The 14,862-nt window shown below is 36.5% G+C and overlaps 1 protein-coding gene and 1 long non-coding RNA gene across 3 annotated transcripts; one reads left to right on the forward strand and one right to left on the reverse strand.

Annotated features, from left to right (window-relative positions):
* Nucleotides 1-648: 648 nt before the first annotated feature.
* LOC135470064 (interferon-related developmental regulator 2-like) lies at nt 649-9,715 on the reverse strand. The gene is given in 13 exon segments (XM_064748784.1): nt 649-2,353; nt 2,712-2,764; nt 2,767-2,800; nt 2,990-3,118; nt 3,797-3,931; nt 4,460-4,568; nt 4,950-5,128; nt 5,428-5,478; nt 5,724-5,919; nt 6,144-6,224; nt 6,868-6,958; nt 7,118-7,231; nt 9,537-9,715. Coding segments are annotated over 13 exon segments (1,287 nt in total). The 5' UTR covers nt 9,559-9,715; the 3' UTR covers nt 649-2,260.
* A 1,447-nt stretch (nt 9,716-11,162) lies between these two features.
* LOC135470524 (uncharacterized) lies at nt 11,163-14,738 on the forward strand. Of its 2 annotated transcripts, none has more exons than XR_010444398.1 (3): nt 11,163-11,248; nt 12,714-12,789; nt 13,683-14,738. It is a non-coding gene; the product is annotated as an uncharacterized LOC135470524 (long non-coding RNA). The 2 variants fall into 2 exon arrangements; XR_010444399.1 differs by having other exon boundaries at nt 11,202-12,388.
* Nucleotides 14,739-14,862: the final 124 nt, after the last annotated feature.

Here is a 14,862-nt window from a genome sequence, read left to right on the forward strand (position 1 = left end):
ATTTAAAATAATAATAATACATAATTTAAAAACTTTAAATCATAAAATTCTAAAACTAAACTGAAATTGATTTAAGTTTTTTGTGCTTTTTCGAAACACTTGACTGAACTAAAAACAGTGACAAATGTTTGAAAACATATGAAGAAGTGTCCTATATTTGGTGTTTGAAATTTAGTGAATTTCTTAAATTTGGCGTTGTGTGGTAAGGATTGCGTGGTGCTTTCGCTTGCCTTGGCCATTGAAGATTATTTTCTAAGCGCGACAATGATTATCTCTTTGATCTGCAAATAAAGTTTTCTTTCAAGGTAACTCACAGTACAGGTTAAAACTTGCTTAAACCGTTCAGACAAAATTTTCATCTATACACCTTAAATCCTTCCTTGGCCCAAGGACCCTTGCCCTTTTCTCTGCCGGGATACTCTGCTTACGCATTTTCCATCCCTCGAGGGTGAAAGCATCGTGTCAAAATGGTGCTGTAAACTAAGGAGTTCAGGATGATGTGTATGCGTCTTTTACGAAAGCCAGAGGCTATCCCTCTGGAAAAAAGCTCAACACAAAATATGGTGTTTTACGATGATGTTCCGACAAAATAGTACTATAACAAGATTTTGGAACATGAAGCAAACCAAAAGAACAGTTTAACAGAGAGATAAGACAGTTTATTCCAAATTTTTCGTCTAAAACATTCATCATTTAGAATCCTCACGGAAGACCATACCAGATGGACAAAAGCACACATAAGCCATAAAATAGTTCATCTAGAATGACATTAATGCCAGTTGACAGAAAAGCAATGTGAACCAGCCGCATGTTTTTTTTTTTAGAATAGCGGTAGATTTGAAAGACTTCACCCTCCCAATGTGAACAGAGCCGGTACTGCGTACTCGAATCAATTAAACTGTTCACATTTCATTACCCAAATAACTGACAAAGCTCAGTCCAGTCGTGCCTTATGCTCACACTGCCAACCTCATGGTCTTTTGTCTGCTTTTCTTTTTAAATCCAAACGTTTTCTACGTAGTTAACAATGTTTTCTGACATGAAACTTCCACATGCCCTACTACCACAATAGGAATAAAATTTTGGTGTACCTAACGACTTCGAAAAGACGCAGATACGAACTCTCTTATGACGATCATTCCAAGCTGTAGGTCCCTAGAGGTACAATATATGCAAAACATAAACAATAACTTAATATTTATGAAATGGCAGACCAGTACTTCTGTTAATAAGACTTAAGAATATTTCTACAAAAACAGAATTACTCGCCTTTTATGATTTCATAAAAAGTAAGTAACTAGAGTTCACATAAAAATATTTCAATATCAAAGTAAAGTGTTATATAGACAAACCAAAACCTCAACAAGCAAGAAAACAAAATATCTCTGAGTAGTTGAAACCATCCTTTACTTAAAATTTTATCAGAATTGTAGGCTAATTTCATGTCCTACCCACTTTTCTGTCAATTATGGAGCGGAGGTTTAGGTTCATTTATGCAGTGCAATTCATGACACACCAAACAAATTTAACATAGATATATGTATATATAATATCCTGAAATATTTCTTTCTTTCTTTTGCTATAATCATGCATCTCTTACTTCATTGACTGAGATTGTGTCAATGGCATAAATGCCAGGTACATGTATATCAATTATTAGAAAAATTCAAAACCTTAAAATCTCTACCATGAGATGAGCTAATTATACCTTTAATATTTCCACATACAAACTGATAGACATTTCAAATTTTTTTGAGAATTTGCGGTAAACAACTTTCTCCAGCACTAAACCTTGTAAAAACAGCCGTGTGTATTTAATATACATATACTGACAGGTGATAATGACTATCACCCTCTGTGAAATCAGACCATTTTTACCACAAAGTCAGTAATTATGCTTTGAAAGAATTCTTATTTCTCTCCAACATTACCATAAAAATTCTCAATATATAGTACAGTGACAATGTTGATAAGTTGCCTTCATGTATGGAGAAGATAGAAGGTAAATAGTTTCACACACTTCTCACTCCTGGTTCCCAATGGCTCTGTATGATGGATTACATCATGAACATCTGCTATACAACATCCTTTTGATTTTCACAGTGTCCACGATCAGAAATGCTCTACCACACATTGAGACAGATGTGGGTACACAAGACATGGCCCACATGCTGACTATCTACTGCTATTGTATCAGTGAGTCACAAGCTTGCGTTACAACAGTCAGAATACAATGAGAGGTTTTACTTTCATTTTGATGTCAATACGACCCATTGGCTGTTACAGCTCGTTTGTCTCTGTACTTTGCCCTGGCCTTGGTCCTGGCTTTAAAGGCTGCTGCATTGAACAAATGCTAAAAAAAGGACAAAAGAAACATTGAAACAATACCACAAATAGCGACCAGTATTTCATTGTACAGTTTATATCATGCCAGGTGATATAGCCACCAGAAAGAATGCATTAACAAGAAATGTGAAGTCAACACAAGTAATCCTAAACAAATGGGTAGTACTACAGGAACTATGTGAGCTTTTATGATATCTGTTTCACCAACAGGACCATGACACATAGCCTTCAGTCCATAAAACAGATTGACCTGATCTGAGCATGTCATGACTCAAAGGCACCACATGTAAATAATGCACCATATAGTTTTTATGCATGGGACATTATAGTATCATTTGCATTTCAAACAAGGTCAGACAACTCACCCTTTGTGTTCTGCTGACTTTCTGTATGGGCTGAGAACTGATGGGAATTGGGAGCCCAGCCCAAACACATCCCGAATTAGATCATTTTCCTGGAGATGGTAGAAACAAAGCGCAAATGTAACAACTACATGTACAACTTAAAATTTTCTTGACAGTCATGTGAAGTCCACATAACAATGAAAAAGAACAATGTTGTCACATTTGTAATGTAAAATTCACAGTATATTCCTTACAAATAATTCTTTCTTCAAAAATACTAATACAAAGATGAGACTTACAAGCAAGTGCTGGTTCATTCCAGTTCCTAAAGCACTACATAGACCGTCATACTGGCGTTTATGGACCCAACTCATTAAGTCTAAAGTCTCCCTACCAAACCGTACAGATGTCTCTGGGGCATCCCCTTCCTAAGTCAAACAGCAGAAACAAACACATTGGTAACTCTGATGAATACAAAAGATTGCATCATCAGGCATATAATCTTTCTAAGAACATAATGCATACAATATGCATGTACAATCAAGAGTAGAACACAAGGCAAATAGATACATGTACAAGAGATAAGCCAGCACTTGTGGCCCAAGATGTCTTGGACTGATGTTTTACTTCAGTATGTGCATCAATGTGCAAGTTGCAGAATTCTTAGCTTAAAGGATTCATGAAATTGTTAAATTTATGGTGATTATAAATGTTCAGTGTTTCAATAATAAAGAAAAGACAAAAACATGTGAATGCAGTTTTTTTCCATATTTGGGGAATGTTTGCTGTCTTTTTAACGATGCCAGTCTATCCAGAAGAACTTGGGACTATTCCAAGTTGATGTCAATATAAGTGTCTGCAGCAACAACTCAGGGGTAGGGCTAATATAGCCTTTAATTAATACTAAATGTATTTTACTTCCAGCAGAGGCTTAGTTCTCACTCCACTGTATTCACCCTATTAACTGTTTTGAGAGCATTTACGATCGCTTACTCATAACCTGTCAGATAGACTGCAGTGAGCAGATAAACTCAATTTTACCTCCTGAGATGAAAACTGAAAAGCCTAGATTAACAGGTTGATTAAATGGCATCCTAATCACTTACCTCCACAGCTCGAAGAATGTCTCGAAAGCTAGAACGCTGCTGGCGACGGTCTTTCTTTGCACGGAATTTGTTGCTGTCAGTGGCCAGTTTTTTAAGCCTATCACAGAGACCTTCCAGGTCATCCCCTTCAAACTCCTGTTAAATGGGAGGAAAACGGAAGCACCAGTTCAATGTCATGGTAACATGATTGTCACTCTCAAATCAACCACCAGCATTTACTATATCCAGTGCATAAAATCTAGGTTTCCCTCTTTGACTCTTGAAGAGAATATACATTATAATGGAAGAACGACATCTGCTCTGTCTCTCCCTTACATGATTAATTTTGGAGTACAGGATATGTGTACAGAACACTGATGGGGGTAACCAACATACAGGTTATAGGAGTCCTACCTCATGAGATATGTCCTGGAAAAAAGTCAAGTATAGCACTTTATCATCGACATCACTCAAAAGTTTTAGGGAGGAGAAAATCAAAAAGCCAGTCTTTTACTTTAATAACCCAAATGACCTTCATAGATGCTATATATTTCACCTGAAGTTTAACATTTTTTAAGATTTCTTTCTGATTGATTCATTCACCTTACAGGACAATAGAATATTTTTTTTTAAAATCTAATTTTATTACGTCGTTGTAAATTTGGCCATATGTAATATACCCACTTCGTCGTCTTCACGTGCCAACTCGTACAGCAGCGCAATTGTCTCCCCTGATGCAATGCGAAGGTCCACATCTGGACTGTCCAACAGGTCTGGCAGTTTAGGGAGCTCACTGATTAATGGATACCAAAACACATTCTATTCCAGGTAGAGAAGAGTCCAATGCGTCAAGTGGTAGGAGATGTGCGAAACTACTGATAGCAAAGTTTTAAGTCAAGATGCCAAAAGACTTTCATGCAGTTATACTCTCATTGATGGTTGGTATAAGGCCTATTTAAAGTATCAAGATAAACTCCTTGTATTCTTCAGGAAAAGAAAGCATTTCTTAATTCACATTAAATATAAAATGTATAACAAATATGGTTGTCTTTCTGTTAAAGTAAGAGATTTCCAACTTCTATTTAATAGTGGAAAACATAAAAAATGAAAGTTTATCTGAATAAGTTTCCTTGACAAAACATGACCTAGTCCATGACGTCACTAACAATCCTACCTGTCAATTACTTTGCTGACAAGGTGGTTTGGGGCTAATGTCAGGAGAAAACTCCAACCCTCTAGGGCAGCAGTGTGAAGGGCACAAACATCTGCAGTGTGACTAGGAATGCTCTGGTCTCCACGTTTATAGGACGCCTTAAAAATTGTCTTCAGTTTGTCCATCACTTCCATAATCTCCTTAAAAATGTAATTATAAAGTTAAACTTTCATTACAAACATTCATGTATATATCTGCACAAACACTAATATATGCCAATTATTATTTATTTATTTATTTATTTCATTGTTGACTGAACGCCATTCTCACTTATACTATGGCAATAAGTTTTATAGGTTGAAGAAACTGGAATCTCCTGAGTAAATCATCAACATTTGTTAAGTTAATTACATCAATCATAAAATTTAATTTTCTGCAAACATCTAACAGATATGAAACCTTACTTCTTAACAGTCATTACTTCATAACACTAACTTACATGAATGTCATTACTGGCAATGAAACTGCACATTGCAAGTCCAATGGCACACTGTTGGAAAAATAAAATCATGTCAATTTCTCAAACAACGGCAAACAGAAATGAAATTTCTTTATTTTTACAGTCTCTGGATTAACTCATACTTGCTTTATTTGTTGACATTTTTTAATTTAGTTCTTTATACATTGCAGTGTTATTTTCTAAGATTTTAATTGGGCTTGATTATGTGAACCTGAATCTTAAATAAACTAAGACTAGCATAAAGACAGAACAGATTAACAGAATAGGCCCAGAACCTTAGCCCTGGCTTTGAGAGAGGCTGAGTTGTCAGTGAGTATGGCAGACATAATAGGCCGGAGTTCCTGCAGAGTGGTCTCCCCTTCTTGACCTAGCTGAATGCATAGCAAAGCTGCACAAGTTGCTGCCAGACCCTGCTCCTCTCCTTTCCCCTTCTTCATGCATCGCCCCAGACAATCAGTTAAGGTTTCCTTCCTGTAAAAGAAATATTAGACAGTTCTTTGTAACATACATGTACACGTATTAATTTATCACATCACAGCGTAGAAAGCGACTTTACATGTTTTACTTCAAACTCATGAAAATTCTTGTCTTCAACGCAAACAAAATTCTACAGTACTAATCTACCCTGAAAATCATCCCTTGAATATAAACCACAATTTCAATCATGAAGATTATTATGATGATATTGGACTTACCTCTCAGTCAAGAAAGTGTATAAATACTTCTTTGACAATGCTCTCTGAATTCCACCTAGACAAGTTAGTCTCACTTTGGAACTGAAAATAAAAAAAGAAAGCAAAAGAGCAAATGTACACAGTTTAATAGTAAAGTATCTATTTTGACTTTATTTTGATTGTGCTTAACAGCATTTTCAAGAATTTTCTCATAAATATGATGGGAATCAGCTTTATGGGTACAGGAAACTGCAACGACCTCTGAGGTACATATCTGTTCTCCAAATTTAACAGAAGTAATACTGTTGCAAACAAGTGAACTGGATGTCTCTTTTATTTGTTGCATAATATATTATTTGCAATCTGGCCATGACATAACTGCTTTCACTACAAATGGAACATTCAGTTACAATGGGAGAATCCAGGACGAGTTGACCAACTCACAGTAGAATGTATCATTTACTCCTGTGGCTTTGCAGTGCGTGTGCAGTTCATATATGTTCTATGGGTATACATACGCCCATAATTGTAATAAAGGAAAGAACAATTTACTTCACAGCTTTGGAGTGTCCTGATACAGGTGGATCAGAGTTTTACAAGTTTCTCATTGTTGTTACATTGTGCACGTGGGGTCCATCAAAACAATTATGTTGTATGCTGACCATTTCCTGATAAATGAGGATCCTGGTCACTGTTAGTTTCACCCATTATGAATGAGGTCACCATACAGTCATGTCAGGCTCACCTTTTCTGTGTCAGATCATCAATACATTCCTTCAGTTTCTCCTCCAACTCCTCTTGTGCTGTGGTTTCATCCACTTCCCCAGTCTCACCTACTACAGTACAAGGCAAACCAAATAAAACCACTGTCACTTTCTACTCATGCATCTGTATAACATCACATGATATATAAAAGTTATGAATTCGGAAACAACTTTACAGCATATCAGACACCTATGAACAACGACCTTGTGACTATAGACTTTATGCCTTACCTTCTTCGGCAATACTGCCAATGTCATCGGACTGGACACTGACTGTGCTGAGATTATCAGCTGTGTCATACTCCTCGTCACTTGGAGGCCGAGAGTCGGCATTCTTCCGTCCACCTGGCAACACAAGAAAAACCAACAGAACTGATTACAAATGAAAAATGTGATTCTTTTACATCTTTTTCACAGAACCGAGGTTCCAGAGACCACCTAGACACTTTAAGCTCTGCAACCCTATAAACTGCTGCAGAAGGAGTCTAGAGCCTTAAAAATGACACATGGAAGAAGAAAAAAAATTTTTTTAAGTTTTTTAAACAGTGGTAGTCCGAGATTGCTCTCAACTTAGGTTTGGCAAAAAATTTTGTTCGGTGAATGATGGCCCCAAATGTCAGCACACTTCATTTAATACCTTGATGCAGTTACCTGAACTTGTCAGATATGTCAAGATTGTCTTGTGATAAATTGGCAAATGACAAAATAAGGAACATCAGTGTCTGCAACCTTCAGGCCAAGGAGACGTACCTGATGGGTAAATTTTATCTCAACTGCCTTGACAGCAACTGCATCAGGTTTTACAATGAAGTGCACTCTCATGTCTTTTTGGGGCCTCACCACACAAATATTTTGCCCAACCTAATGTGAGAGCAATCTTGACTAAAAAGAGGAGGCTGTATACATTACCATGAACAATTTTCTGTCATTCAGTGCTGGAGTGTTCAGACATGGGGTTTAGATTGTACAGAGACGAAAAGTGACATGGTGAAAACAATTTTTAATAGCATAAAAGTGTGCATGGCTTGATGCAAAAGGGTGTGGTGAGGGGAGAGGCCAAGTCTATCCCAGCACACATTTAAAGGTGAGGGTCTAGGGGTTGCTAACGCCCCAGAGCTATGCGACACTAGCTTGTCATATAAAGAGGTTTTCAAACATTAAAAGTTAAAAGTTCTTTTTTTCCATGTTATTCCAGAGCGTCTGGTAACTGTTGGGGTAGCGAACTAGTGGGCCTACTACTCCAAATTTTACTCAGAATTAAAAGTATCAAAGTTGAAAACATTTGTGCATATGTTAATCTGTTTCAGCCTTGGATAAATTATTATTTAACTACCCAGTCAGTCATTGCCTTGTAAGCATACAAGGTTACATCATTCATAGCTTCATTGAATTCACAGTATATATACTGTATATGTAACTATTTACAAGTCTTATTTAAAAACCATGATGCTGTGTATCAAATTTTAAAGACAATGAAACTAGAGAGACCAGGCTTCAACACTGTTATACATGACACGTACATGCAGCCAATTTAAGTGTAAGATGAACTGTTCAATCACTGGTATCACTGTGTTACGTTTTCATGGTGTAAAGCCACATGTTCAAGCACTACCAGAAAGATAATTTATGATGGTGTGTTGCAATGATAGGAGTGGTGTAATCCTACAGTCCCCTTTCCTATAGTACCTGTTTAAGATTATTAACAAAAATATAGACAATTTTATAGAAATTATTTCCTACATATATAGTAAATAGTTTGCATGATGTTTAAGCAAAAAGTCAAAGAAGAAATAAAAAAAGAAAACCTTTTAAGTATCTACATATATCTTAATGTTTCACACTTTTTTATTTATAAAAAGTAACTCAGCTAATTAAACTAACTGAAAGGAATCAAAATTATTTGAGTTCTCATTTCAATATACTTTACACACCTCAAAGATTTCATTTATTTATTTATTTGATTGGTGTTCTACCCGGTACTCAAGAATATTTCACTTATACAACAGTAGTCAGCATTATGGTGGGAGGAAACTGGGAAGAGCCCAAGTGAAATCCATGGCCATAATCAAACATTTCAGCAATATGTATAACATGACCTATAAATTAAAAGTTCAACGTTAATCAGAAAGCTACTGGTTTCATTTATCGCACAAATCCATATTTCCATATGGAAAACAAAGTCAACAGGCTGCAATCAGTACAACAGAACTTCCCCAAATTTCTTAATAAAAATAGTAACTTAACTGAGGGGTAAAAACTAGTTGTGTTTATAGTCAAACCACAAATCAACAAACTGATATTTCATCAGTTGATCTAATTACAATTTATGAAGCCCATATTCCGACTATGGCCGTGACCTAAGCAGCCTAGTATGTACGTGTAACTTCTCAAATGTCCCTGACTCAATCAATGCCTTCTCATGTTCTGGTATGTCCCACAGTGCTGTATTTACAAATTTATAATGACAGCTGATATGTATATGGAAGAAAGTATATCTGAGTACACCATCACTGTTCTGAAATAAATAATTCATAGTAAGGGAAACACATGTCATCACCATATGGAAACATACAGGAGAACATTTCAGAAACAACTTTTGCGACTTGGGGAAAAAAGAGACGATAACTTCTACAAAACTGGACACTCTCACCTTTCTTCTTTCCGCGTGGCATTATTTCCCCGTTTTGGAATACGTTCCCGTATCTCTACAGTTTCCTAAGATATTAAACTGTCGTATATGAAAATCGTAAGGTAAATGCTTAAAAAATTTAAGGTAAAATTGGTTCGAAATCAATGACATTGTCAAACGAGATAAACGATGTGCCCAAGTCGTTTTGAAGCACACTGCCGTAAACTGGCGTTTACGACAAGCTGTAGATGGTCAGGCGTGAAGTTTGGGGGTCGTATACTAACTGTCTGATTATACTATATCTGCCAGGTAGACGAGCCTGCAATCCATCGTAATTATTCCTTCTGTCGTTTTCAACTGCCTCAGTCACTAATACTTTAAAACATTCTGAAAGAACAATGGAGTGCAGAGAAATAACTTTAAAACAGTTTTGTGAAGCTTGCATCTTTATTGAAGATCTACACTTAGAAGCATATATTAATTAAACACAATTCTATATCGGCCCCACCCCCTAACCCCGTCTTCATGAGATATCTCTACACGGGCGAAAAAACCGAGAAAAGAATTTTGAAATATGAAAGAACAACTTTCATTGAAATTTATGAACCTTTTTAATTAGCTTTTAGAGACAAGTCTACATTGGTTGGGTTGACCGATTTCAGCTAGGACTTCACAAACAGTATAATTTTGCCAGGCAAAGCAGAATAATATTCTCATAACGCAGACAGGAATATGCTTGGAATGGATAAACACCTTGCAAACATGCGAAAAGATTGAAGACTTACAGTAACCAAGAACAAAAAAGTCTGTTCCGGTATTGTATTGTACTTATCAATTAAGGCCATGTAGTCCTTTATATAGATGTATTTTATGCAAAACTTATTGCATTATTCGTATGTATGGTAGGCCTGTAGGCCCAGTATAACACTGTCCGTAACTTTTACCGAGGCACCTGTAAATTGTTTTTGGTGTATCCAAAATTATAACATATTGATTTTCTACCTACTTTCAAAATGGAGTTGTTCTACAAAATTCCAGTTAATCCAATAGCGTAATACTGAATAGTGTCCCCTGTACAAAGTTTATTTGAACTGTATGGTTTGTACCTTCTTGGTTGAAAGGTGGTATACGAATGTATGTTTCGACGAATAGATTCCTGACAGGCCGGGTGAGAAGTTGTGGCAGCAGCCTGCCGATGGGCGTGGCTATGCCTGGTTTTCTCCCACCATAATGCTGGTAAGGGTCGTGTAAATGAATATTCTTGAATGCGGTGTAACACTCCAATCAAGGAAACAAATTAACAAATCAAAATAATTTAATGTATCATAAGATATTTGAGTATGACCCCTTTGATGAAAATAGCTCGTGACTGGCAACTGTAAACGCAAATAGTGACGTAGGTTGATGTGGTTATATATTAAAATTATTCATCCAAGAAATCACGAACTATTGAAGTATTTTCCACACATTTATGTGTTATCCTTTGTTATTAATTACTTATCGGCTTAATGGGTATTCAGTGTATTTTTTGGGTGGAATTAAAGTAGTTTTTGGTTTTCATTTTCTTAGAGATTACCCACAATTCTAAAAGCGAATTCGATTAAACTGTTTTCTCATTGGACAAAAAATGTTGTGTCGTTTAGGAAACGTTTGTTGTGGTATAAAAGGGATAGGTTGCGTGGCAGGTACGTTTTATTGCGACACGCCTTTACACGTGAGAAGAAGTGAGAAAGGTAACTATTTTATCTTGGTCGTATATTTCTGACCCTGAAAAACTCTTGCGATAATATCAAAGACTGTGTGTTGTGTATTTCCGAAGAAGAATTGTGAGAAGTTCTTCCGGTTACTTGATAGATTTCAGCCGTTTGTGACTTGTCACATTGTGAAAAGTTTTCACGAATTTTGTCATGCTTTTTCGTGTCAAGTCCGAACCTGTTTTCTCTATAAGAATGGCTACAGTTACAGTCAGGAAGAAAACTCGTCGTGGGAGAAGGAAAGGAAACCGGTTTAGCTCAAGCAAGAGGTCGGTGTTTATTCCAGCACGAAATTGGTTGGAGAAAGGAGACAGAAGTAAGATAAACTTTGCAGCAGAAAATATTACTTCTGGGGGGTGCCCGATCTCGGACCAGATTGAGAACAGTGCACCTTATGATGGCTGCGAGTTTTTCTACAGCCATTGGTGGAATTGCACGCCTTTCAAAAAAACCCAGAAACTTGTTCGTCCACCATACATGCCTATTGCACCAAATAATTCAACACAATTCATCATTGACAGTCATTTTGAAATCGAGTTTGACAAGACTGGACGAGATGAAGTAGAGGAAAGCATTGTAACAGGTAATTATGGAGACTCAGAGAGTGAAAAGAATGAGCACAGTGGTGGTGTTCAGCACTCAGCTGTGAGTGAGGACCTGTCCAGAAACAGCCAAAGAATGAAATTAAAACCTTGTACAAATCGTACAGACATAACAGACCGATGTCAACAGCATAATGAAACTCCAGAAGATAATCTCAAAGAGGGGGTCGTTGAAGGATCCTATCTACTTGAAATAGACTATGATTATGAATCGCTCTACAATGATGACTTTTTCGAATTTGTTCATAATGACTTTGTACAGACATATCAAGAACTGCAGAGAGAGAAATTATTGAGACTGCCAAAATCAGAGCTTATTGTTAAAATCATGGAACTCGAGACAAAATTTGATGAATTACAGAGGAAAGAGGAGATGCAGAATTTGACGTGAATTTTATCTTTTCCTGAGCCCAACATGGAAGTGTGACATCAAACCATTTTGTGGTTATCAAAACCACATGAGCTGGGCGAGACCAGAAGAGTGTTTGAAACCTGAAAATCCCATTTGTTGAAAAGTGTTAGTTGATTTTAAGTTATTTGCCATTTGACAACTTTGAAAATGTGAAAAGTGTGAAATGCTTGGCCAATTGAATTTGATATGCCATACATGAAGACCATGTTTATTTCATATCTGAAGCAGAAGCGTATGGAACAAATCTTAGAGCCCAACGTTCCCTTTTTTTTGTTTTGTCTGAAAGGAATATTTCTATTGGAGTAATGTATTTTTTTTTTTGGTTTTTTTTTTGATGTGTATGTTTGAGGTGTGTGTGTGTGAACGGTCTTGGAAGTAGTATGTGAAATATGTTTACCATTGTATTAGATGTCTGTTCTTGCTTTTCCAGCATCTCCAGAAATTCCCTTTCCCTCTTGTGCCTACACCATCCATACCTGGATTGGAACGGGATGAAGGCTGGAGAGGTAAACAACCTTACAGACATGGTCATGGTTCAAGCCTTGAAGCTTTCGCTGCAACATATGGTTGCTACTTAACTCTGCCCATTCCGTCTTCAGTGAGAAATGGTCAGAATGCCCTCTACCTAAATGCCCTCTATATATAATGTATGTTCAAGCTAGCAGCATAGCCATAGATGTGTGCCTGCGATCATATTGTATCACATATGGCCTATAAATGTTGCTTCTGAGCAAAATTTAAGTACTTTGTTTCTTTGTCTTGCCAGACACAAATGAAATGGCACAAATTAACAGCTTTGTTTCAGTTAGTCTTCGTCCTTTATGTGTATGAACAGAAGTAAACAAATACACATTTGTGAACTGATTGCATGTAAATATATACTCCCATGTTGGACACCTGGTACAGTATGTGTCTTGGGTAAGTGAGTTAACAGGATTACCCCAACATCCCCAGCTTTTTATCGCAACGTAATAGTGGTAGCACAATAGTGAGGGTTTTACGGTTTATGCATAGACTGATAGAGAGGGCGTTCTTGCTAGAGGGCCTTTTGACTTGATCCCCTCAGTGACCTGCTCCACTTCCAATTCTGCATCATTCTGCTGAACTTGTGCACAGTGGCCGTAGAGAAATGTTGAAAAAAAAAAAAAAAATACTACAAGCAGTGGATTTCTTCTAGCGCAAATCTGTAATGTAGGATATTTGCCAGTTGACTTTTAGAAGTACATGTAGTTGTATCTCTTAGATTACAATTGGTTAAAATAGTATAGGCTTGAACATTACCTATATACACATATGCTTATTGACTTTTTTTTTTTAGTTCAATTTCTTGTTAAAGCCATGCTCATTATTTATGATTTGTTTATTCTATTTATTATGGTTGCAGTTCTGTCTCTTTCAGATGTGTCTTGGGTCAGTCATCACTTGGTCAACCCATCAGAAGTCCCAAGAGGCCAATGTTAATTTTATGGAAAGAGTTCAGCTTACTTGATCATTGACTCGCTTCATAAATATGTCTGGATGAAGTGTAAATTTTATTTACTAGGCACTAAGTGTAAATTTTATTTATTTACTATCATTAAAAATATGTTTGGGCATAATCAGACTTCCCCCTTCTCACAAAATGACCATACTGTAATGTTTTCATTTTGAATTAGAAAGTTATTTTTCTTTCTCGATGTTTATTTATTAAAGAAAATCATGCCTTTAGCATTAGCCACAAAGGGGGTATTTTCTGATATGATTTGGTCATATCCAGCAAACATATTTTTAAGATCGGCATCAACCAAAAGATCCGTTTTTGACATACTCAGTGTGAGGGTGAAGAAAGATAAAATCATTTTCATCTTCGCAGGGCATCCAGGCTCAACACAAAAATCAGGGTAAGGGTATTGACGATTCAGACATTGATGCCCAAGTCCACAGGCCTGTCCATTTCGGGATATGTAAATGATTACATCCCCCCCCCCCCCCTTCGTTGTACATACATGTCTTGCAAACAGCTGAAATACTGCTGAAGGCAAGAGTTACCATTTGTTACATGTGTTTGTGTTACCTGTTATGCAAGAAGTGAGAGAGAGAGAGAGAGAGGTTAAATGGTGTCTGCATTCCAAAATTACATGATTGTTGCATAAGCAAGGTAAAAATTTTATAGATAAGTTCCATTTAATTTAGAAACCTCAGTTTGAGTATTTCATTCCTGATGGCAGTTACGATCTGTTAGAATACTAGACTTAAAAGTATGATAGTTCTGATCAGTGTGTTGATTTTTTCCAGTGCTCTACAAAGATCACAGTATTTTGATTTGCTGATTCACATCTTTTTGTTCAGAACTGAAAAACCTTATACTACTGATTCTTGTCGTGATTATTGATCACAAGTTGTCCAGTTAATTATATTAGTGCCAATGGAGAGTGGCATGAAAACTGAATAAAGTATCTTGTATGTTATATTGAAATTGACTGTGTTTGAATGCGTTAATACCGGCCGTCCACAGGTCTTTGTGATCTGTATTTGTCAAGAAAACTCCTGTATTTGCTTGGATGATAACATTTGAAATCAGAATATTGGGTGCTTTCTTT

The sequence above is a fragment of the Liolophura sinensis genome, chromosome 7, assembly GCF_032854445.1.
Source record: "Liolophura sinensis isolate JHLJ2023 chromosome 7, CUHK_Ljap_v2, whole genome shotgun sequence".
NCBI lineage: Eukaryota > Metazoa > Mollusca > Polyplacophora > Chitonida > Chitonidae > Liolophura > Liolophura sinensis.